This window comes from Saccopteryx leptura, chromosome 4, assembly GCF_036850995.1.
Source record: "Saccopteryx leptura isolate mSacLep1 chromosome 4, mSacLep1_pri_phased_curated, whole genome shotgun sequence".
Taxonomy (NCBI): Eukaryota; Metazoa; Chordata; class Mammalia; order Chiroptera; family Emballonuridae; genus Saccopteryx; species Saccopteryx leptura.
In genome coordinates this window covers 34,350,479-34,377,012 of record NC_089506.1, presented here as the reverse complement: position 1 = coordinate 34,377,012, position 26,534 = coordinate 34,350,479, and the positions used below count along the sequence as shown (strand labels likewise).

Genomic DNA, 26,534 nt, shown 5'->3' with positions numbered 1-26,534 from the left:
TCAAAGAACTGTGAGTCAGGATTGAAAAGGTCCTCAAACTTCATTCAGTCCCACTGCCTCTCTGAGGCTAAGAATCTTAAATTATCACCACCTAGCCAATTGGTCACCAGTTAACGCTTATAGTCGCTAGAGTACCACTTTGTTCCAAAACATCACTATTTGAAAATTACTCCTATGCTGAATTTTTTTCTACCTTCGTGCAGCTTCCTCAGACTTGTGGCATCTTTCTTAATGCCTCGCTTCCTGGGAATATAAAAGTTTGCCTCCACAATCTTGTGTGACGAGTGAAAAAACAAAATGAAATAAAACTGTGCTGATGACAATCAAATATGTATACATATACAGTGTGTCCGTAAAGTCATGGTGCACTTTTGACTGGTCACAGGAAAGCAACAAAAGACGATAAAAATGTGAAATCTGCACCAAATAAAAGGAAAACCCTCCCAGTTTCTGTAGGATGATGTGGCAGCATGTGCGCATGTGCAGATGATGACGTAACACCGTGTATACAGCAGAGCAGCCCACGGCCATGCCAGTCGAGATGTGGATGGTACAGAGGGAAGTTCAGTGTGTTCTGTGGCTCACTAAATTCGAATCTGTGACCAAAGTGCAACGTGAATACCGGCGCGTTTATAACAAAGCGTCACCACAAAGGAATACTCGGTGGGATAAGCAGTTAAAGGAGACCGGCAGTTTGGTGGAGAAACCCGGTTCTGGTAGGCCATCAGTCAGTGACGAGTCTGTAGAGGCTATACAGGATAGCTACCTAAGGAGCCCTAAAAAAATCTGTGCGTGAGCCCACATAGAACTGCACTGAATAGGTATGAAACTGGGACAGTTTTCCTTTTATTTGGTGCAGATTTCACATTTCTATCATCTTTTGTTGCTTTCCTGTGACCGGTCAAAAGTACACCATGACTTTTACGGACACACTGTAGGGGTGGGCAAAAGTATTGTAGGTTTACCATTGTTTGTATGGAAAATCATACAATAATTCCTAAATAATGAAACAAGAATAAACTCTACGTTTCATGTACTCACAACAGTAAATCTACTTTTCCCCACCCCTGTACATTTAAAGTGTGCGTTCCTATTTACTCATCTTACGAAAACAGCTGACTGGACTTTTACCAAAACTTGGAAGATGGGTGTGGATCGATCTGCTTTGACACACAGGCTGTGTGCCGCACATGAAGCCAACATTGTGTAGCGGTGGTTCCAGGGCCTCTGATAGAAAGTCAGCCATATCTCGGGGCAAAGAAACACAAGGACAAAAGGCCTCTGCCACCACTGATTGAGAACAACCGTCTTTGTGCATTGAGATGTTGTGTAAGAGAAGCAGACGAAGACTTCCAATATGAATGCAGATTAAAAATCACAAGGGCAAACATTCCAAATTCTAGGCACTGATTGGCAATCAAGTTCTTTTGAAAGGGCTTTGTATGTGGGCAGCTTCTGTAGCATGTTTTAGGGCCAGCGGTAACCAGGATTTGTTTTTTAAGGGCTGTTTAATGATTTCCCGGGGGGGTCGGCTGGTAAGGTGATAACATACGTGGAAATGTTTAATAAACTCCGAAGCACTGTGACATCTGATGCTGCATCATCGTGATATCCTTTTCTTTTATTATCATGACATTTTGAACTCTGAGTGCACACCGTGAGCTTATACTTGCAGCTGCCGAACACTAGGCATTTTTGATGCCTCATATAAGTGAATTAAAAAAAAAAAACTTTTGACACCAAAATCTTGGTCTTGTAAAAGATTTCTTTCCCTGGCTCTAGGTATATGAAAAATGATACTATAGGAAAACTGCATGAATTTATGGTTCACATATACAGTGGAGAAAAAAAGTCACAAGACAGGAAAACGTCCAGAGAAGAGGCATAAATAGCAGCGGGAGGGTTTTTGCTACCTTGCCTGTGGGCGGAGGAGACGGTGGTCACAGAACCAAAGGAGGGAGTCACGTGGACACAGTTGCATATCTGGGAACTTGGACTGGATTCCACCAAGAGACAGGGGAAGGAGCTGGATGCCCTGGAAGGCACTTCCTTTCCTGGATTCTTGGCTGATTTTGATCCAGTAACAATGGGAAAATGGATAAAGGAAGAAGATACTAACCAGCCTTCCAAGAAACTAGACAAACTGCTTTCTCCTGACGTTGGACACAGTTTAACACAAAACTAGGTTGTTCCATCTCACTAGCTTCTATGTGCTCCTTAGGTCCTATCTAAACAACATAACCTAGTGGTTAAGGGCATGGGCTACGGAAACAGGCTTCCCAGGTTCAAATCCTGGCTTTGTCACTTGCTAACCGAGCAACCTCAGGTAATTCACTTAATTAATCTGAACCTCTATTTCCTTATCCCCTATTGGGGTCATTATACGGAACAAACTAATTAGTAAGTGTAGAGTCCCTAGAACAGCGTCTGGCACAGGTAAGTGCTATATGCACACTTACTACCCTTCTGTTCACAAGCCTCACAACCGGGCTCAATCTCTAGGCCCTATGCACCTGTGAGAAGGGATAAACTGAAACTACCTGTTATAAACCTCTGGGTTTCAAAGTCTTATGTTTACATTTTGTTTTATTTTGTTTCTTTTTTTTTTTTTTTTTTTTTTAACGAAAGTTCTAATTTCTTCTGCCAAGGAGCAATGAATCTGTCCACTCAATAACTGTGGTTTCCATGAGAAAGTAAGTGGAAACAGATGTTCCTGACAAATAAAAACTAGACTATATACCCTTGGTGTCGCTTACATAAAACTTTCTACCAGCCACCCCCAGAGCCAACTGCCAGCCTCCCGCAGCTGTGACCTGCCTGGGTGCCTGGACCCAGACGCCTCTTCTCCTCCTTCCTACCCCAACCCGCAGACCCGCCAACCTTCTATGAAATCCGAGGCCGTGTAAGGATGCTGATTTGGGCTGCTCTCCGCAGGGCTGTTCAGGGCCTCCAGGGCTGATTCAATGGCTTCCACCAACTCATCCCGCTTGTCTTTCCTCACCGGCTTCTCCTCGGGGTGGCGGGTCAGGCCCGTCTCCAGCTGGTACACCTTCTGCAGGGTGAAGCTGTCGAAAGGCACCGCGGCGTACTCGGTGGCCAGCTTGACGCCGGCGTGCACCTCCGCCTTGTCCACCTGCGAGTGCAGGAAGGCCAGCAGGTCGGCCTGGGGCTTCTCGGCGGCGCCCCGCTCGGGGCCCAGGCCCACGGGCTCGCTGGCGTGGTACTGCGCGTGCGCGTTCCGGAGCCGCTCGCTCCTCTCCTGCAGCTCCTCCTTCAGCTGGGCGATCTGCCTCTTGAGGCTGCCGATGTAGTTGCGGTGCTGCTCCTCCCACTCCTGCAGGACGGCCTGGTACCCTTCTTTGCCTGTGGGGCTGTTGGGCCTGGGCAGCCCCAGCTGCTCCTCGTTGCCTTTGGGGGTGCAGGCCAGCATGTAGAGCACGGAGACGGCGCAGCAGAGCAGCACAAGCAAAACCCCCACCCGAGAGACCCACGCGAGCAGCCCCCGGCGCACCATCATCATTCAGGAATCGGCCATGCGCCCAGAGCTGGCGACATCCCAGAACGTCAGGGCCCCACAGGAGGGCTTCCCTGGACTAGACCACCGGAAGCACGCGCTTGGGGCCCCCCAGGCTGCCTTCATCCATTGCTCTTCACAACACGCCTTGTCTCTCGCTGTCAACCACCACGCGCGGCACGTTTCCTGCTTCTAAAGGGTGATCTTCCAGGCAGAAGCAACGCGTTAGCTGAGACCTCCAAATGTTCCCATTCATACCCATCATAGCCTTCCAAATGTGCAGCAGAGGACAACAGGGGACCTGGGAAGAGACCAAATGACAATAATACTTAATCGAGATAATAACACCTTTATGTTCATGATGGCAATCAATGTACTCAACAGATTGCCCATGAGGTTTATGGAAAATGCTTATGACAGGTGATTAAATACTGTTAGATGTTTGTGAATCAGAACGCAAATACGCATTTGCAGAGTAATGTGTATCGATAACAAAGGATACAGATAAAAGACTGGAAGGAGATACAGCCAAAGGCGCATTCTCTCTGGGTAGAAAGATTAATGGTGATTTTTCTGTTTCTTTACATTTTCTGTACCTTATAAATTTTTCCACAATGGCACATATTATTTTGATGGTTAAAAGCGGAAAAGCAAAACTTGAATGACACTGAAAATTGTAGGCAGGGACTTCTCTGGCCAGGATCTGCCCAGCAAGGGTGGTCTAAAAAGGTGAGGCCTGCACGGGCTCACCTGTGTGCCCTCATTCAGGGCAGGGCTCAAAGCTGGCTCAAAATGGTCCTCGAGCTTACTGTGAAGGGGTCAGGGAGGCCCTGGAGGCTCAAAGATGCAACTAAGAAATGTGGAAGATGCGGATGATAACGCCTTCAGAAGTAGTCAGGGGACAGTCGTTCCAGCTAACTCTCCAATTCTTCCATGGACAAGGGATGGTGAGTTGACCATAAAAAGGGATGTTTGAAGACCAGAGACCAGACAGACTGTCTTGTCAGGACTCAGGTCCCAGGCATGCCTCTGCTCCAGCCTCGAGGAAGAATCCGTGTCCTGACCACTCATCAAGACACCCAGGCAGGGCTGCGGGCCTTTCATTGGACTGCATGCTCCGCCGCTCAACTCCAAACCCCCGTGACACGAGCCAACAGGACTCGCCTTCCCCAGCTCCCTAGGCGTCCCTCCTCCCTCCTGCACCCATCGCGGACAGCGCCGGGACACTCCGCTTCTCCTGCATTCCCCTTCCTTAGTACCTATCTGAGCCAGAAAAAAAAAATAATAAAGAATGACACATGGAAAATAGAGCAAATAAAATTTCTTGTTCAGAGAGATTTTTATAGGCCCTGGCTGGTTGGCTCAGTGGTAGAGCGTCGGCCTGGCGTGCGGGGGACCCGGGTTCGATTCCCGGCCAGGGCACATAGGAGAAGCGCCCATCTGCTTCTCCACCCCCCCCCTTCCTCTCTGTCTCTCTCTTCCCCTCCTGCAGCCAAGGCTCCATTGGAGCAAAGATGGCCCGGGCGCTGGGGATGGCTCCTTGGCCTCTGCCCCAGGTGCTAGAGTGGCTCTGGTTGCGGTAGAGCGACGCCCCGAGGGGCAGAGCATCGCCCCCTGGTGGGCAGAGCATCGCTCCTGGTGGGCGTGCCAGGTGGATCCCGGTCAGGCGCATGCGGGAGTCTGTCTGACTCTCTCCCCGTTTCCAGCTTCAGAAAAATACAAAAAAAAAAAAAATAGATTTTTATAAAGTCTTCCTAGATGCATCTTTTTCTATCACTTTTCTTTGCAAACAAGCTCCCCGAGGGTACCATGTACCTGGCCTTTTTTAAAATAAAAATTTGACATTTTCAATAAGCTGCGTGATAATGAAATTATTCTTTACACAGTTTTCACCCAACCCAGAAGTCAGGATTGTGGGGCAATAATCCTCTCCTTTACCGGCAGTCTGTCCATTGACTGGAAAAGGGACTCCAGTGAATTAGGAACTTCAGGGCCCCACAGAGGAGAGAGAGATGTTCCTTCCAGCATTCCCTCCATGCTGATAATACAGTAAGCAATAAAGGCTCATTGACCACCTAAGTATTCACCTGCTTAGACCATAGTCACCCATGAGCATTCCCCTTCCATTACCCTGGTGATGTGACTCTTACAGATATTATGTTATCAGAACAATTTATTTATTAATTTTCCTTAAAAAGTCAACACATGACATTCTCTCCAATATTTCCCTTGGACTAAAGATTCTCTTCCATATAATTGATATCAATACATGGTTATTAGTGCTAAGTTTAAAGTGCATGTTTAGCCCAGGAAGCCTTTTCTGTCTGATGAAAAGCTTGAGATTTGTGTAATTACTATAATTCTGTGATTAAAAACATCTCAGCTTTGGTATTCAGGCACCTTGCTGTTTTTAATGAAATCTCTCAGATGAACTCATTATATCCAAGTATTAAATTACTAGTGAAGACATGTTATCACATTATTCTGCCACTTTAAAAACAAAATAAGCAAATCAAAAAACAAAAATGAAATAATCAACACAATTTACTGTGCTGCAGAAACAAAGCATGCAATCTTCCTAACAGATTTTTAAAATAGAATAATTGTCACATTTGCATAATAAATTGAAATCACTGAAGCAATGTATTGAAGCTAAAGAAACTTTAAACTGCACAATAACTATTTTGTTCTGTTCCATAAGTCTCTTTAAAGCCCAGCCCAGCTTTTGAGATTCACTAGTATAAATTTCAAAGTTATTTAATATTCCATTCTTCAGGATGCAAAAGGAGAAAAATAAACAGATTTTAGAAAAAAAAATGACTTTTTATAAGAATAATAAAAAGCCATAAGAATTATTGAATAGTACCAAAGAAGCAGTCATGAATTCCCCCCTTGAAATGTCAGGGGCAGATACTGTTATGTCAGAAACAAAAATTCTGCATTCTTTAACAGACAAAAATATTTTCTAATGTTTCTAGCAATCTAAGTGGTCAAACAATAGAGTCGGGGAGTATCTGCTTGCTGAAGTCAGCAGCTGTATCCTTTGGATCCTTGCTTCTGTGGAAACTCCAAGTTTTCCTTTTGGCAGTACAGAATGTCATTCTTAAGAGCAGATGGTACTTTTCCAGCTCTACCATGTCTCAGGAAGAACACCTCAGTGAGATGTAACCTGACCAAATGAACAGCTAAGCCACAAAGGCACCATGCAATCTCTCCCTCTCTCCGCAGAGGTGTCGGGAGAATTAAAGAGTTAACATCTCTAGTGTGTTTACAGACTTGCAGATGGCAAGCACCATGTAATTACCAAGCACTACCACAAGTCAGAGATGACAGTGAAAATATAGCTTTATGGGATCGCAGCAGCATTGTGCTACTATTTTTAAAACTTAGAAAAGGCACCCAGACTTTAGACTAGCTTAGTTTTTGGGGGGTGGCTGGGGGACAGGGAGGGTGTCATGAGCAAGAAAGACCCCCTGTTAATAACCAATTTTAGGACCTTTGGAAGAAGAGAGATGCCTATTCCATTTTGTTTTGTTTTAATTATAGGAAACCCTTTGCACTGAGCAAGTTCCTTGCCACCTGCATTTTCAAACACCCATCCTTACTAACCGCTTTCCGTACTTCCCTGACCACATCCCTGAGGACGGTTCTGTGGCACAACCTGTCCAAAACGCTGGATTCACTGATTAGACTGAAGAGGACATCCAGTCACAGTAGTATTGCTGCCGTTCTCACAAGCTAGATGAGGTTGCTTGAGGCAGTGACAGCATTTTGTAAACATTGAAGGCAGAGGGTCTAAAAGAGAAGTGGACTTGTGCCCAGGGCTCCAGCAATGGAGTGGGTCCCTCAAGTTCCAGGTGCAAGCTGACTTACAGCACTGAGATCCTGCCCAGGCCAGGAAGTATCCTGATCCCCCAGATCTCCACATAGCACAGCAATGACTCAACCATGGGCCAAAGGAACAGTCTACTCCAGCTGGGGTCCTCTCGTTGTTCAGCCTTGTAGCGGACTGCTTATTGAACACCTACTGTGTTCTGAGCACAGCCCAGGAAGAGACAGGAGACAAAGAGATGTGCCAAGCACAATTCCAACCTCAGGAAGTTTAAAAGTTTAGTGAGGACTTAATTAAGGCCTTCTCAAATAACTATAATAGGAGCCCAAAGAGACAAATGCCATTAAAATAGAAAGTGTTAATGGATAAGTATTTGGAGGAGGGGAGAGGATGAGAAGAGCAGCATAAACAAATAAATTTTAAAGTGACAAAAGCTTAAAATAAATGTTAGGCATCAACAACATTTGTTAAAATAAGATAGACACGTGGCAACAGATACTGTTTATCATTGTATCTTAGAGTAGAAGCTCTGAGAGGGTGAAACTCAGACAGGGCTAAGTTTGGTCCAGGGTCTGACACTTACCCAGAAAGGGAACAGTGGAAACTAACATTTCCATGGCTAGAACAGAAAAGTAGCTTTCAGGAGGGGTGTGTGCATTTCGCTCTGCAGATCCTGGTGAACATTTAGATCACCAGAGCTGCATTATCATGACAGAACGCTGCCCAGATAGGTCTATTACTGTCTCCATAGGTACAAAGGACTCTAGGACAAGCCTGCAAGCCTGGCTGATGAAATGTCGTCAGGGTCAGCAGCAGGCCGAAGGGACGGTGGCTTCATGGTGAGACCTGGCAAGGCAGCACACACATGACAATGACAGGCCTTGTGAGTGATAAAGAAAACTATTCAAGGAGTGGCAATAAAATCTACAAGACACCTCCACCCGGAGAGCAGGCACAGCCAAAAGGGCTGGTGGGGAAAAAACCAAGCAGTGTCTCACCGGGCCGGGAAGCGGCAAACCAAAGCCCCGCGCGAGTCTCTCCCACTTTGGCATACACAATCGGCTCTTTGATGGCCAGGGCGCGAGCTAACCTGCAGTCAAAGGGTTAGCTGTACTAACAGAACGTAAATTGAGGTCATGCCTCCTGAATAAACACACCATCCTGAATGTGTGGGGAAAGGACATCGTGCAAGGATTCTTACTCAGAGAGCCTTTAAATGCTCTCAAAAGTGTACACAAAGCTGACACTGTACACTTGACTCCAGTACATGGCTTCATTTAGAATTCCCTGCACCAGGTTCACTCCTGGGCGTGGGGTGTGGCCGCTGCTGCCAACATGCCCCTTGAGGACCCCTGCCTCGTCTGCACACCACTGTGTGTTTGCCTCCCACACTGTCCTGGGGGGGGTCGATGTGCATGACCAACATCCTATGGCAGAAAACGCCGCAAGAGAGGCAGATGAAAGCCCCTATAGGAGCTGAGAGATCCTGGACTTCTTAGTCCTACTGCCAGTATACATTATGTTTACAGGCTTCTCTTTCTGATTTTTCCCCATCTGCCTTCTTTTAAAGGAAATAAATATATACAACCAACTCCTGCAACTGCTTTGTGGAGTCCACAATATCCTGCCTCCCGTACACCCTGACGTAGCTGAGGCTGAGTACTTGCAAAGAAGTTACTCTAGCCTGAAAACGAGCATAACAAGCGCTCATAATCTCCCTGAGCACATCCACCTGGACACTTTACAACAGGGCTTCTCAGATGTCACAGATCTTTCCAGGACTCGGGTTTCGTTCTTTTTATTTATTATTCTTTCATTAAATTGGTTGGGGTAACACTGGTTTAATAACACTGTATACATTTCAGGCATGTGACTTTATAATATGATATCTGTATACTTTATTGTCAGCTTTCTTCTTTCCACGGAGTCTACAGTCAGCACATACTTGCATGCCAAGTGCTTTATCCTCAGGTGTGCTGCTGGCAGCTACTGACAAGTGGAAGCGAGGAGAGAAGCAGATCAGTGTATAGACAGCAGTGTCTATACGAGAGGCACTAAAGCCACATCCCAGAGAAGGGATAGGGCTGCCACGCAAAGTCAGCAATCAAACCTCCGGAGTGTTGCACTGGCTGGGCAGAGTCTGAGGCATCGCCCCCCACCCCGCACCCCGACATCGACCTCCAGCGCTGACACCAGGCTACTGGGCCCGGACCCGAGGCTCTGCCCTTGCACAGAGAGGGGCTGACGTGGGTGCACAGGTCAGACGCAGCAGCTTTGTTGCTTTCCTCCTCTGATCCTGGCACTCAAATCAGCTGTCTTCAAATATATTAAATATAAATAGCACATTCTAGGCAATCAAGAGCTTTTGAGCATGTACATATACGTGATCTATTCACTTATACATTATATACAAACTTTTTGTGGTGTTTTTTTAGCGAGAGAGAGAGAGGAGAGAGGAGAGAGGGACAGACAGGGACAGACTTGAAGGGAGAGAGATGAGAAGCATCAGTTTTTCGTTGTGGCTTCTTAGTTGTTCATTGATTGCTTTCTCATATGTGCCTTGACTGTGGGGCTACAGAAGAGCGAGTGACCCCTTGTTCAAACCAGTGACCTTGGACTCAGGCTAGTGACTTTTGAGCTCAAGTCAGCGACGATGGAGTCATGTCTATGATCCCACGCTCAAGCCAGCAACCCCGTGCTCAAGCTGGTGAGCCCGTGCTCAAGCCAGTAATTTCAGGATTTCGAACCTGGGTCCTCAGCATCTCAGGCCGATGCTCTATCCACTGTGCCACTGCCTGGTCAGGCTATATACAAGTTTTATAGTAGTGTTACATTATGTATTCACAAAACAGTACCCCTATGGTAATGAACTGTAAATGTTGTAAATGTTTTCTCCCCCTGGAGGACCATTCTGGACACCCCAGGAACGCTGCTCCACTTTCCCACCAAACTGGCTTCCCACCTGTGCCTCGGTTTCCACGGGACAGTGCCCCGGCCACAGCTAGTTCCAGAGCTCCAGAGCCAGCTCCTGCCTCACTGCCCAGTTCCTCAGGGTGGCCTTCCTGTCTCTGGACCCCACTGACTCCCTGCTAGGGTCCCAACACCTGCTGCCAGGCCACATGCCCGCCCTCTGCAGGAACGTGCTTTCCTCCCTTCCAGCCCAGAGGACTTAGACGTGGCCTTCAGAACGGCCCTCGAGGCTCTTCCCTGCGAGGTCCTCCCTGTAACCTGGCTTTGAGCTCCAGGGACCAGCACAGAATGACCAAAAAAACCAGCCTGATCAGGTCTCAGCTGGCAACTCCCTGGCTGAGAGTGGCCCTGCCCCCCCGCAACTCCACACTGGCCCCTGAAAGACCCACTCGGATTCATTTCTCTTTACTTTGAAGCAGGAAAAGGAAAATGTAACAAAAAGAAACCAGGGTCCCCTAATCAGAAAATACACACACCTCTTAATTACAACCTCACAGGCTGAAAAGGCAGGAACCAGCTCCACACCCTTTCTGCTTTTCTCCTTTGTTTTTAGTTTGGTTTTTAATTGTAGGCAAAACCCTGCAGGGAAGACTGGATAGAGAGGGTCTTCCTGAATATGCATGGATTTCCCACACCCCTACACACACACACACATACACACACACATATACACACATACACACACATATACACACACATACACACACACCCCTACACACACACACACCCCTACACACACACACACACATATACACACACCCCTACACACACACACACACCCCTATACACATACACACACACATATACACACACCCCTACACACACACACACCCCTACACACATACACACACACATATACACACACACATATACATACACATACACACACACACACACACACCCCTACACACACTCACATATACACACACACACACACACACATATACACACACACACACACACACACTCTCTCTCTCTGCCCCCCCCCGAACCCCGTTTCAGGAAGGATCTCAGGCAAGGCAGTCGGCACAGGAGGTGGCCGTGGATGGGGAGTGAAAAGGGAAGGCACAGAAGGCACTGCAAGCTCCTTAGGAGAAGCAGCACTGGGACCCTTTGTGGCCGGCAGGTGTCTCAAACACACAGTCAGGGCTGAGGCAGCTGCCAGAGCCTGCCGAGTCCCAGGCCCGGTCCTGCAGGGCTCAGCGCTCTGGGGCTGGCGGGGCCGCCCTCCACCACCAAGTGAGAGCCCCCCGAAACCAGGCTTCCAACGCCCTTCTGTGGGTCATAATTACAACCACTTAGCGAGCATTTACTTTAGGCCAAGCACCATACTACACACTTAATGAACATTATCTCACTTAATCCTCCAAACAATCCCACCAGCGAAGTCTCATTATCCCCATTCAAGAGAAGGAAACTGAGACTTAGGGTGGTGAGGCAAATCGCCCAATGCTCACAGCCGGCAGGCAGCCAAGTCTGGTTTTAAATCTAGCTCAGTCTGATCCTGAAAGCCTGCTGTTACCCACTAGGCTACACTGTTCATCACCCTTAATAATCCTGAATAACGCTGACATGTCATTCTCTACCCAACGTGTCCTTCTTGCTTCTGAACTCACCGTGAGTCTTCCTACGTATGAGCCCGGCCAGCCCCTCAGGTGTGGCACCAAGCACTGTTTCTCTCTACATGATTTTTTGCCTCCCCAGCTAGCTGTGATGTGCATTTCCACACCCCTCACCAGCTTGCAAACTCACGCTACTTGCAGAAATAACGCCCACCCTGCTGTGCCCCATATGAACCTTGTTCTGGCCCCACGGCTGCGGCCGGGACAGAATTCCTCTGCAACATCCAAGTGCTTCTGAGCAGACGCCAGGAGCTTAGACCCACAGATCAGGTTTAACACAGCTCAACTAAAAAGTATTCTGGCAAATGAAATTTTTAATCAACGGAGAGATTTCCTTTTTTGACAGGAGAAAGAGAGAACATCTCTAGGTCGGATGAGATACTGGCAAGCATCACCACGGAATTCTCTGCTGCCAAACACCGAGCCCCCGCGTCTTTCCTCCGGAGCACGGCAAATGAGACGCCTGGGCAACGGCTTGTACCGTGTCAGCTGCGGTAATACACTCCCACGCAGGCAGAAGTCAGCCCTGACGCTGTGGAGGCGGGGAGCGCGCCCTCACGGACACCAGGTCCCAGGTCATCCAGCACAGCTTCCAGGGAAATGCACACCGTTAATTAACAAGGAGGGGACTCGTTAAAAGTGAGCAGTGTGCAGCAGCCACATGCCTTCTGGCTAAGCAGTAAGCACATGGCCCTGGGCAGATGCCAGGTGCCCTGGCCGAGTGGCAAGTACCAGCTAGGAGGAGAGGTCAGCGGTGTGAGTCACACCACCCCGGGCCATGGTGGCTGAGGTGGCTTCAGGTGAGATGGGCTCAACCTTAGCGACAGCGAAGGCAGCACAGGGAGGAAAAAAGGAGCCCCTGCTTCCTGGTAAGATGACCCACTCGCCTCATTAGCAGACAGTAGGGAAGAGAGAGAGATGTGAAATAAAATTTACCGAATGCCTCTACCATGTACCAAGCAATGGTTTTAAAGCACCTCATTTTTTTATATTTATTTTTATTTATTTACTTTTTTAAGTGAGAGGAGGGAAGATAATAAGACAGACTTCCTCGTGCACCCTGACTGGGATCCACCCAGAGATCCTATCTGGGGCCAATGCTCGAACCAATGGAGCCACTGGCTGCAGGAAGAAAAGAGAGAGAGAAGGGGGAGAGGGAGGGGAAGAGAAGCAGATGGTCACTTCTCATGTGTGCTCTGATCGAACCCGGGATGCCTGCACGCTGGGCCAACCTTCTCTCTACTGAGCCAAACAGCCAGGGCTGGTTTTAAAGCATCTGTAGACACAAAATTTCCTGAATAAAAACCTAGTATGAGTCAGTGACCTCATACTCTCTGAGACCAAGACTCTATGGTTTGGGGAGGCCAGGTGACTTACCCTCACAGGTAGCAGGCCTCCACATCCTGAAACACTACTCTAGTCATTTACTTCCATCAGCCTGACATCTCAGAGTGTAGACAGAGCTATACAACACGTACAGCATTCAAACCAGGGCCCATAAGGAGGGCCACAGAAAAAGAGCAGGAAAGGTGGGAACACACACAGCAGGGAAAGCCCTAGAAATAGGACAAAACAGAGCCTCTAAAGAGAATCCGAGTGCAGATACCAGTCTTTAAAGTGAAAAACAGGGCCCGGGCCCATTGGCTCAGTGGGTTGAGCATCAGCCCAGTGTGAGGATGTCCTGTGTTCAATCCCCCATCAGGGCACACATGAGAAGCAATCATCTGCTTCTCTTCTCCTCCTTCTCCCCCCTCTCTCTCTCTTCCTCTCTCGCAGTCAGTAGCTCGAATGGTTCAAGCGTCAGCCCCAGGCACTGAGGATAGCTCAGCTGATTAGAGCTTCAGTCCCAGACAGAAGTTGCCAGGTAGATCCCAGTTGGAGCCTATGTGGGAGTCTATCTCACTATCTCCCCTCCTCTCACATACATACATACATACATACATACATACATACACACATACACACATACACACACACATAAAAGTGCAGAATGGGTCTTTGACTGGAAGGCGAATGGAGGACACACACAGTATTCTCACCTGTCTGCATCTTGGACCCCACTCTCCTCTGGCACTTGTGGTCACCTCATGGCTGGTATGTGCTGCCCTCTCCCGGGGGTGTCACTCTGTCCTCCTCCCCCCATCCTGGGCATCCGTCAGCATGATGCACGAGCTGTTCTACCCCGGATCTCACGGAAGAAGACAGTGAGCACAGCGGAGTCTCCCTCCCCAGAAGCGTGGCCCAAAGGAACAACCCCTGGAAACATCTGAAATCGAAAGGTGCCAACACCCACTCTCGTGAGTCCTCTCATGTGTGTTTGCTGGTGTGTTTGAAGTGAGAAGGGTTAAGAAGGAAACTGCTACTTGGAGTCAAGACAAAATACACAGCGCAGAAACAAGAGGCTTTCTTTAGAAAGTGGTTATTATACGACAGGACAAGAGACAACATGGGCCATGCAGAATTATTTTAGCAACCCCATGAACCTGGATCAGTGAAGCTTTCTCTCCTTGTGCCATCTGAGTATGGAAATAGAACCCAGTAATACAGAAAAAATTAACCGGGGGATGCCCACTATTACTAAATGCAAGGTGCCCACTATTACATAATTACTGGTTTTCATCAAAAACCTAAAGCTGATGGCAGACCACATGGTTAAGGTTCTGGTCCCAGTCCACTACCCCCCTGTCACCTCTTCCAGTCCTTACTCAGTTCCTGTTCCCAGCACCCAGTGCCAAACTTACCTCGGAGTCAGCTATCCCTGCTAGGCAGTTAACTGATGGGGGGATTCACCAAAAACATTCCAAGATATTACTCCTATGAGAAAATTTACTTGCAACAGACATTATCCGATTTCTACACAAAATAGATGGCACAGAGCACTTATTTAACCCAAGTTTGTTTTACACTTTAGTACTATTTAACGTTCCACTAACATGTTCACTCTGCATCTCTCTTAAAATATTCCGTGTCCTTCTGTGAACTTCCACCTTCCTGGACATGACAGCAACTCCACCTGAATCTTCCTCTTACTTCCCTGATGTCTCCCATGGGGCAGGTTCTGTCACTATTGTACCCACTGCACAGATAAGGACATTGAGGCAGATGTAAGTCACTTGCCCAAGTCACCCACCAACAAAATGGCAAAACCAAGTTTCTAATCCAGGCAGCATGTCTCTGTCGTCTGTGCTCTTGGTGACTATGCCAAACTGCTGCTCTGTAATTCACCACAAACTTGAACAGGCAGGTAAAGCGAAAGCACAGAGACAGAGAAGGCTGGCCTAGGAATGCACAGAGTGGAAGGGGGCAGGGAGGAGCTGGAACAGGTCTCACAGCAAAGGTCCTGCACCAGAACCCCACCAGCTGGCACCCTGTTCTCAGACTGCCAGCTTCCAGAACCCTGGGAAATAAATGTTTGTTATTGAAGCCTCCGTCGGTGGTTGAGAGCACAGGCACTGGGGGCCGTCTCATTTGTGTCCTGCAGTTACGTGGTCTCTCTTAGTGTTTGTGTCCCTAATAGCAGGGAGCCCAGAGGGCCTTATCTTATCGGGTCCTTGTGAAGAGTAAACGAGCGGGTCCTTGTGAAGAGTAAACGAGCGAGTGTAGGAGAGGCGCTCAGCACAGCGGCCAGCACAAAGTTAATATGCGCCCAACCTGAGCCAAAATAAGGTCCAAACTGTATCACATGGCATCCACATCGTTTTCCTGATGAGAAAGACCAACCGTGGAGAAACAGCCGGTGTTCACATGAAGTTACAAGGCTGGTTTAACGCACAGTAAGAGCCAGAACCCAGACCTCGAGACTCCCAGTCTCCTGCCTCTAATTTTAAATCAAAGTAACTCTCTCACATTCTTATCATCCCACAAAGCCCACTTTATTTTTTAAAAGAAAACTGTAGTATTTTTGAAAAGTTCTCCCCGAGCTGCCCTTTAAACAAAGTGGTATGATCTCACTCAGGTTGCTGGGAAACTTTTAAAAGACAATTGCATGTAAAAGGTCCTAAAACAGTGGAAGGGTCAGGGTGGCTTCCGTTCTGTTTCTTCGACACCATTAGGGCCTCAGGATGATATATTTCACAGCTGTAGACATGCAAGCAGTAAGCAGAGTTTGTGACCAGAGGACTGACCCCTCGGACCCTGGGCACAACTCAGCCACGCTTGGACCTGCCAAGTCACTATTAAAAGGACAGCAGGTACTATTTGGGAGAAATCTCAGAAGCTCCTAAGATAACTTTTGAAATGCATTTTTCAGTAGCTCAAAATGGGATGGTTTAATACACCCACGTTCTAATTTCAGTTGCTGGTACTAGAGATAGGCCTGGGGTTCAAAAGAAAATTTTAAACAGTAAGAGCTGCTTTTCAAAATAAGGCTTCCAGATGACTCCGGTGAGTGGAGTTCCTGGACCCCTTTTCTGCCTGCCCACCAGTACCCTGATATAGAACAGCTCCCAGCTCAAAGCTGCCCAGGGCAGGCACACGGTATCTCTTCCCGAAAGAGGAGCTGGAATCGCATCCTTTTCAGCACCTCAAATCGAATCCACAACAACTGCTGAAAGTACTACTACTGTACTACACAGTGTCCAAGGTGCAAAACAAGCACAGGGTCCATCCCACGCTACGGCGACCGGACCCGCACCGCAGCAGCACCCGTGGAGGATGCGCAGGGGTTCCGAAATCACCCCACGCTGCCCCACGCCCACCCTGCCTTCCTGCCAAGGGGGCCCACGGGACTCTCCTGAGAAGCACGCACTCCACAGTAACAACAAGAACCTAGAAAGTAACTTTTCTAAAATTCAGCGGTGATCTTACAATTCACATGGATTTTATGCCCTCGGCCTTCAGATGCGTACTGAACTCCGGCTGTGTGAAAGGGACCCTGTCAGCTATGGCAGGGGATAAAGAGAAGGGTCAGGTTCCCTGTCCTCACAAAGGGAACGGGCAGTGGGAGGGACAGGATCACAGGAACCACAATACCAGGGGCCTGTGATCGATCATTAGAAATATAAACAAAATGCTGTAGTTTAGAGGGGAAAAGGGCTTTCTGCTTGGAAGGAGTAGAGTAGGTTCAGATGAACCTTTCAAGGAGGGTATTTTTTATCAGGTGGAGATGGGGATCACGTGGGAGAAGCACTAAATGATCAAGGATTAAAATATGCAGCAGATCTAATTAAGGATTTTCCACTCCTGTTCCAATTCCACTATTAAGGATGCATATTGCCTTAATAAAAAAGGGGAGGGGGATAGAGAACTCAAAAAACACACCATTTTATGAACAGTGTCTATTTTTTTTTTCTAGATATCTTTCTGGTCTAGTTGTGTCTGTTAGTGTTCAAACCTTTTTCACATGCCCCAGGGCAAGAAGATGCAATGGACCTTGTCATAGTCCTTATTTATTATTTTAATATTAGCTCCTTCCATGTAGAAAGGAGAGCTGGAATTCTTTTTTTTTTTCTTGAAACCAAGCTAATGGGTCTCAAGATTGATATAAATGCAATTATCCTGTGGAGTAGTGAGTCTAAGGAGGGTTCAGCCTTTAATGAGCATTGCTTCATCTCTATTAAAAGCCTATAATGAGATAAGATTTTTAAGGAGTTTCTTAGCTACAGAGGGCTAACACTGTTTCTTGCCAACACTCAGATGTTTGTTTCCAACTTCCTGGCTCAGTAATATGACTGACATAAGCAAAAACATAACAAAGCAAAGCAAAAGGGTACACACCTTTGTCGATATTCTACAACCTCAGCTTCAGACTCAGACCAAAGATACCGAGCAGCAGAGAAAAGGAGACCGTCTCCACTGCAGTCCCTTACAAACCAGCACACTGGCTCTGAGCAGCAGCCAAGGGAATCTAGAATCAGGGCGAAACGCAAACTGACCACGTCTTCAGACTTCAGCATTGTGTACCATGTCTTGTCTTGCTGCGTCTCTTTCTCTAGCAAGTCAGAAAAGCAAGCAAGGCCCTTCAGCACAGAAAGTTTATGTTGTTTGTCTTATTTGCCAGACACAGATCTCCTTCCAGGGCACACAATCCCAGCAGTAAAGTGGATGAAAAAGGAATGTCAATTTCCTTTAAACAAACGTGAAAAAGCTTAGTAGAGTGTAAACTAAAACACTGACAATGGAGGTATTATTACTGCTTTTGTCTTCACTATGACAGGCACTAAAACCTGCAGAAATTTCAAAGGTACAGCACTTGAGAAAACCAGATTAAGAGATGAGAATTAGGGGAAAGTAAATCCTTCTTTACACAGCAACAGCAGTTCAAGCCTGACTCCTGCTCAAATCCTTGGCACCTGCCTCTCTCTCTCCTGGCTCTCTCCTACTGCCCCCCCAGCACACCCCTGCATACACTGCCCAGCCCTACCAGGCACCAGGTGCGTGCAGAGCCCTGCCCAGGCAGCTGCATTCAGCCTTGCCTCAGAGACAGGGCCAGCAGCTGGCGGAGACTGCTCAGTGTGTGGTCTGGCTCAGAGAGGTGAGCGGAGACCCCTCATGCACCTCGCTCATGAAGGTGCAGTCCATGACCCAGAGGGAAGCTGTCAAGTGGAGGCAGAGCGGAGTCAGGGGAGCCCGGAGCCACCTGTCCACACCTGAGCAGCTTGTCAGTGCCGGGCAGGTGAGGCCACAGGCACCTCGCTCTGCTGCTCCCGGCGGACCCACGAAGGCGGCTTGCTGTCAAACCCCACATCCCACCCCATCCTTGTCCCCCAAACCAAATGGGTTCTAGGGAAAAGAGCACGGCCCTGGGGGGGCAAGAGCCCCGAGTCCCAGCTACAGGCTTGCGCCCCTTAACTAGGAGGGCAGGAGAGCCATTATTCAAGGACCCTTGACTTCAAACTTGTGAATAAGTTTAAGATCTACAGATTAAAACTATAGGGGAAAAAAAAAACCCCAAAATATTACTTATCTGACTGATAAAGATATTGCGTTAACCCAATGGCAGTCAATCAGAAATGAAAGCAAACCATTTCCAAAAATTCCATGTCATTTAAAGGAAAAAAAAGCTGTGTAGTTTATAAGCTTCTATCTAGATACTACTTTTCTGAACTATATCTTGAGTAGAGTAAAATATAACCAGATATTTAAAATATTTGAATTACTCTTTTCAACAATGAAATTACCAAAGCCGTGGTAAGTGTCCATTCTAGACTGGACAAAATGCTAAAAAAGTCTTTCCACAACAAGCAGTTTAACAAACACTTGCTGAATACTTACAAAGTGCCCAGTCTGTTTCAAGGTACCAGATGTCTATATCTTTCTAGATCTAGATCTAGATATAGATGTATATCTACATGATAATACTTAGATACACATATAGACATAAGTACAGACTAAGCATAGATATGCAGACCCAGATATTTCTCAAGATATAAAGATACATGGGATAGAACTCCTGACTTCGAGGAGTTTACATATAGTGAAGGAGACAGACACATGAACAGATAAATCAATGAGTTGCTACCACAGAGGAGTAAAAGCTAACAACGGATTGACATAGAGGATGGCATGCCATCCCAACTTAACTCGACGGTTCAGAAAAGGCTTGTCTGCAGGAGGCGATGCCTGAGTAACCCCCCACATATAAGACACTTCCATGTATAAGACGCTCCCATGCATAAGACACACCTTAATTTTGCGGCCCGAAATTTGAAAAAAAAAAAGTTACATAAAGTTATTGAACTCAAGTTTTATCATAAAATTCATACAACTCATCACTGTCAAAACTCCCATCCATTAGCTTGTCCTCATCTGTGTCTGATGACGAATCACTGTCTTCAACAATGAGCGCAAAAACGAGTGCGAAAAAGCGGGAAATGCAAGTAAAAAAATCTACAACTGTATAAGATGCACTCAGTATTTAGACCCCAAATTTTTCAAAAAAGAGTGCATCTTATACATGGAGGTATATGGTAGGTCTTGAAAGTGTGCAGCCAGGAAGAGAAAGAAAGAACCAAAAGGCAGGGGTTGGCGGTGACGCAGCACCAGGCAGGGAGGGTGGCGGCAGTGCGGGGCGGGCTGCAGGGCGGGCTGTGCAGAGCCCAGGACACTGAGGTTAGGGAGGAGATTCTGAAAGTCAGCCCTGAAGGTGTTAAGTTGAAACGCCTCTGAAACATCCAGGCAGAGGTGGTGACCAAGCATGTCAGAAAGGAATCCCAGCCTGGAGACAGAAACCCAGGGTCATGGTAATCAAACCCAGGTAGGTGGTAATCAAACCACGGTGACGGACTGCGACTTCTTAGGTCAGGAACCTTTTTGGCTGAGAGAGCCATGAACGCCACATATTTTAAAATGTAATTCCATGAGAGCCATACAATATGTTTAACACTAAATACAAGTAAATGTGTGCATTTATGTAAGACCAACACTTGAAAGTACAAAAAGTCTCTGAATTCTTTTTAATAACATTGTTATGCTGTTGCTAACCAATGATGAATAAAGGACTTCTTACAATTAATGTGACTTCTAGTGCTGCATGGTTTTGCTGATGGCTTTGTAGTCCGGTTGATAGGCGATGAGGTTAAGCTTCATGCAGGCGTTGAGACTTCCATCCATTAAATGTGATCATAGGTTGGTCTTAACGTTCTTTAGATGTGAGAAAGACTGCTCACATGCATACGTAGAGCCTAACATTGTCAGTACAGCAATACTCACACGCTGCAGTGTGTGGTATGTGATGGGAAGCGCATTCAAAGTTTTGACAATCAGCTGGTCCGCGGTTGAAGTTTTTTCATTTCTCCCCACTTGTATTTGCTCATCAACTCTACTTACTGTCATGCAAGTCTTTCCAAACCTTCATTCAGTGACTTGAACTTATTCACCCACATGTCTGAGGCCTTCAGGTCAGCAGCTTGTAGCTCAAAATCTCTGGTGGAGACACCAAAGATGTAACTCAGGTCGGCGCTGTCCACTGCACACTCGTGTGGATGGGTGATGAACTTAAAAAGACAAGTGCACTCACAAAATTCTCCAAAGCGCGCTTTGAATGACTGCAGGAGATTAGATGTGAAGCCTGCTAGCTGCTGGAGATCAAGATGTTGAGCAGGATCACTTGCTGTGCATGCATCTTTAAGCTCTCCCAGTTTTTCAAAGTATAGTAAACGACTTGTTTCAATGTCGGCAATGAAGAGTTCCAGCTTGTTTTCAAATGCAAACAGTGCTTGTTGAAAGGATAAGACTGTATTTCCAACGCCTTGCATTTTCACATTGAGCTGGTTCAGATATTCAGTCATATCCACGAGATAGCAGAACTTCAGGAGCCACTCAGTGTTAACTAACTCAGGATGCTCGACGTTTTTCATTTCAAGAGGAGTCCGGATTTCGTTCAGACAAGCCGTGAAACGGCTGAGCACCTTCCCTCTTGACAACCAACGTACATTGCTGTGCAGAAGCAGACCAGGATAATTATTCCCAACTTCATCCAGCAGTGTTTTAAACTGGCGATCATTTAAAGCTCGGGCAACAATAAAGTTGACCACCTAAATGACCAGTGACATCACCTCACCAAGCTGCTCACCACACATCTGAGCACAAAGCGCCTCCTGTTGTAGGATGCAGTGAAAACTTAGGATGGGTCTCTTTTCATGTTCACGAAGAAGCGCTGCAAATCCTATTTTCATGCATGGAGCACCATCAGTACACACCGAAATAAGTTTATCCATTGGTAGATTTTTTTCCTTAGCGAACTCAGTGAAAGACTTGAATAAATCCTCCCCTCTTGTTGTCTCTTTCATAGGCAAAACAGCAAGACTTTCCTCACAGTAGTGTGTCACCGACAGCAAACTTTGCAATCATGCTTAACTGGGATAAATGGCTTACGTCTGTTGACTCATCCAAAGCGAGAGAAAAGAATGGTGCTGCATTTATGTCCTTCACTTGTGTTTCCTCAATTTGATTTGCCATCATGATGGTACGATCGTGAACAGTTCTTGCCAACAGAGGCATGTCTTTTATTCATTTGATTATCTTGTCTTTATCCGAAAAGTCGCCAAAAATTTCATTGACAACATCAAGCATGAATGTTTTGGCATACTCCCCATCTGTGAATGGCTTTCCATTTCTCACAATTGCTAAAGCACCAGCAAAGCTAGCCAAATTCCAGTCACCTTGTTGGGTCCAAACACGGAGTTGCTGCTGACTAGCTTGCACTCTGCACAGTAGCTCTTGACATGCTTTCTTCCTGCTGTCCCCCGCTGGATATTTCAATGCAAATGTAGTATGGTGTGTGTCGAAGTGCTGCTTTATATTTGACCGTTTCATTGATGCAATTTTATCATTGCATATTAGACACACTGCAGAACCTGCTCTCTCCACAAAGGCAAATTCCTCTGTCCATTCCTGCTGAAAAGTACGATACTCCTCATCTTTTTTTCTTTTAGCCATCTTCTTCTTCAAAAGGATTTCTGCAATTAGCTAGCTGACTACTTGATTAAAAGGAGGGAAGTTTACTTCCTAACCTCACAATGACCCGTGTACGTTATGCATTATCCAATAAAAATGTGGTGTTGACCCCTGGCTTAGGGAGAGTACAGAGCAAGAAGAAAATCTGGCTCTGAGTCTGCAGGAACTCCAACAGTGAGTGGCCAGGAACGGAGATGAAGCCCGAAAAGGAACTTCCAGAGGTCCAAGTTCACTAAATCCTGAGTGGATTTCCACTTAAATATTCCCAGCGCTATCCATGACTGACTAGGGAAGTCGGCCTATTCTAAGTTCAGTATTAGAAAACTGTTTTTGCCACATACCAAAACCATGTTCTCCAAACTAACCTTGTAACAGCTGATATTTCAGTCTCCTCAGCCTGAATACAGTTTCTCAACCATGCTTAGAACTGTAAAGAAAAGAAAAAGCAACCCCTGATACTCCAAAGCTACTGTGACATCCACAGCAAGGACATGTACCTGTTAGGTATAAACCATCTGAAAGAAGACCGGCCTCGGACAAGCCTGAGACCGCCATAAAAAGTAACAAAATATGGCCATGTCATACTTTTGTCTAATCAAGACAAAAACACAGTAAGTGTATCACCCACAAAATATCAAACACCTCCTTTCTTGGCCAAGATGACTGACAGCTAATATGTCTTTCCCAGTTACAATGTTAACCTCCTCTACCCTCCCCCCATACATAAGATATACTGAGATACCTCATTATATAATTGCCCCTGCTTTCTAACAGCATCCCATCTAAAGCAAATCTTCCCTTCTTTAGGCCTCCTATATCATCCAACTAAAGCCCAAATCAAAATAATAGGTATCTCTCTAACACCCTCTTCCTGAGACACCTCATGATTCTCCAAGGTATGTGTGCGTGATCAATCCAGCATGTCCGCGTACTGGGCTCCTGACAGTTTTTGGCTAGAGGGAACTGACGGGACTCAGATGTAGATGATAAATTTACTGAACCCCTAAGAGCTGGAAAACTTAAATCCTAAAACGCAACCTTTCTAGATGAATATGAAATAATTAATCAGCCTGCCAGAACCTTCATTCAGATCTGCATGTAATTAAGAAGGAAAATGTGTATCAAATAAAATAAACATTAACTTTGCCATGTTGATCAGACACGTATTGGGCTGGTGAAGAAACTCCAGGATGCCCAACTCATCCCTAAATAAACAGCCTTGAGTGAATCACTTCATATACTGAAGCCCCCTTATTTTAAAAAAAAAAAATTGATTGATTTTAGAGAGAGAGAAGCAACGATCTGTTTCTGTATGTGCCCTGACTGGGGGTTGAACAGGCAACTTTTGCATATCGGAACAATGCTCTAGCCAACTAAGCTATCCGGCCAAAGTTGAAATCCCCTTATTTGAAAAAATTCTAGAGTTGGACTAGATAATTTCCAATGTTTCTTTGGTTCTCAGTCAAAATTTATCACTCAATGGCACCTCCACATCCCCTACCTGCCACCTATTACCAACTACATAACATTGGCAATCACTGACCTTCTCTGTGTCTAAGTTTTTCAAATGTAAAATGGGGATATAACCTGACCCACCTCTAGGCAGCAAATCTGAACATCTCAGTTCTTCAGAGTGTAGCCAAGGTGAAATTTTACATCAACTATGACTTCTTCCAAAAGAAATTTATTTTCTACAGCTGAGTAACTTTGCTTTCACACCCCTGGACTGCATGGAACAAATCACCTATACTATCCTACTTTGGTGTACTCGTTAAAATACAGTGATTCTTTTCTGCTAGATTCAAGTATTATTGTGTTAGTTTGAAACTCAATCCTTTTCCAGAAAAAAAGTGCCCCAAGATTTCTCCTGCCTGCTGCCCAAGGTTTTCTTTTCCATTCTCAAGAAGTCTTTTTTTTTGTGACAGAGACAGAGAGAGGGACAGAAAGGGACAGACAGGCACAGGAAGGGAGAAGGATGAGAAGCATCAATTCTTTGTTGTGATTCCTTAGTTTCCTTAGGTGTTTGTTCATTGATTGCTTTCTCATATGTGCCTTGACCAGGGGGGCTACAGCAGAGTGAGTGACCCCTTGCTCAAGCCAGAGACCTTGGGCTTCAAGCCAGTGACCTTCGGGCTCAAGCCAGCGACCATGGGGTCATGTCTATGATCCGACACTCAAACCAGCAACCTCATGCTCAAGCTGATGAGCCCGCACTCAAGCCAGCGACCTTGGGTTTCGAGCCTGGGTCTTCTATGTCCCAGTTCAACACTCTAACCACTGTGCCACCACCTGATCAGACTCAAGAAAACAGTCTTGATGTCACATCCTGCATCAATAATACGGTTTACTGTAAATTCTGTGCTTAGACTGTCAGCTCTGGCTCACGGGAGAGCATAGAGCTGTTTTGGTTGTTGTTTCCTCTTTCTCTCTGCCCACAGAGCCTAGCTTTTGGAAATAGAAACTGCTTGCTTTCAGGTTTTTGTCTCACTATGGACCCTAGAATAAACTCGTTTTGATTCTGGAAGCCGAGCCATGGCTGCTTTATCCAGGCGGTATCCACCCTCCTCGAGAGACAAACAAGGTCCCAGTTTCAATGGAAGGGAAGCTGCAGGGCAAAGAGGAGTAACTGGGGATTACTGGGAACAAGAACACGGGGGTTGGTATTTTCCAAAACATTACCCACGTGACAAAAGCCTTTTGTATATGTCTTCTCTTTTCGCCTCCCTTAAGCATCTCTCTACTTGAGGTTCTGACCTCTGCACAAGAGCTCCCTAACCAGTCTTCCCGCTGCACACCCTCCTCCACAGCTGCCACTAGAGTTTGACCAAACTCACCACTTCGCCCATGACTTTTAAAAATAAATAACTGACCTTCCAAGTTCCTATCATTTTAACCCCTCCCCAATTTCCAGCCTTGCCTTCTATCACAGTCTTAACGTAGGAGTGCTCAGATGACGGATGTTGCCTGCAGAAGCAGTAAGCTCCCAGTGCCATGGATGTGCATGCTCAGGCTGGTTAACCCTTGGCAGCAGTGGTGTAGAGAGCTAGGTCTCAGCTAACGTGCCTAGACTGGGAACCACCTAGCCCCGAGGACAGTGTTCGCACATCTCCCCCACCTCTCTGTACTTCAGCTCACCTAGAAAACAAACTACCTGTCAATCACACTCGGTACTTTCCTACGGCCATGCCTTCGTTCATGTTGATATCTTTGTCTATAACAGTCTTCTTTTTCTTTTGTTCCTTTTAATTTACCCCTTTCCAAATCCTACTCCTCCTTTGAGTCTAATCTTAAAATTCTAACTGTTCATGAAACTTTTCTTGACTATGTGAACCTTGAGAAAGACGACACCTGCTAAGAAGGGTTCCTAGTGGCTAACTGGGCTAAAAAAAAAAAAAAGAACAGGAAAGAAAAGAAAGGAAAGGAAAAGGAAAAGGAAAAGAGAAAGGAAAGGAAAAGGAAAAGAGAAAGGAAAGGGAAGGGAAGGGAAGGGAAGGGAAGGGAAGGGAAGGGAAGGGAAGGGAAGGGAAGGGAAGGGAAGGGAAGGGAAGGAAAAGAGGAAAAAAAAGAAAACAGAGCCCAGCAACCATTTTTACCCTGGGGCCTCTCAAGCAAACTGCACTTCAGGGAGAAGCCTCTGAGCTAAACTCCTTGCCTCTGCACTGAACTGGCTACTTGCATTGTTTCTGCCATCTGAGGCAGCCCTTATATAGGAGTTCCTGGAATCCTATTTCAACCAATAGGACTGAGGTTATCTCTATCCAATTAGATCTGAGCAGTGCCAACCTAGCAGAGTAGTTTTATTCTTATCAATGAGGACAGTGCCTTTTGGACCAGTCAAACTGAGATGATTTGGAATCCTCATTCGCATAGAACAGACCAATAAGGGACCAGAGGTGGGGACTTCTGTCCGTATAATCCAGCTCCCTCTAGCTCCAAGAGCACCCTTCCCTTTCCATGGAAGACGGAAGACAACAGCTCCCTGGCTGAGCTGAAACACCAGAGATGTCTGGTCAGAGTGGAGTGGAGCAGACAAAGGCAGTGCAGAGCTGACCTACAGGGAGAAGAGCAGACCATGGAAGAGCAGAGCTGTCTAGCCAGAGAGGCGTCTGATCCCAGGGCCGCCTGGCCCCAGGGCTGTTTCACAGTTGAGTTGTTCTATAGCTGTGCTATTTTGACAACTGTGCTGTATCACAATCAAGCT

General features: G+C 46.5%; 1 protein-coding gene across 11 annotated transcripts in view; it reads right to left on the bottom strand.

Moving 5' to 3' along the window:
* The window catches only part of CSGALNACT1 (chondroitin sulfate N-acetylgalactosaminyltransferase 1), a 333,608-nt gene that overhangs the window by 84,924 nt on the left and 222,150 nt on the right, over positions 1 to 26,534 (bottom strand). For 9 of the 11 annotated variants that reach the window (XM_066380453.1, XM_066380455.1, XM_066380456.1 and 6 more), the window contains one exon: positions 2,881 to 3,815. In XM_066380453.1, coding sequence (XP_066236550.1) covers positions 2,881 to 3,520 — 640 coding nt within the window. In that variant the 5' untranslated portion in view covers positions 3,521 to 3,815. Of the gene's footprint in view, positions 1 to 2,880; positions 3,816 to 13,977; positions 14,178 to 17,653; positions 17,734 to 26,534 lie in introns of those variants that run through there. The other 2 variants (XM_066380464.1, XM_066380463.1) reach the window with 2 other exon arrangements.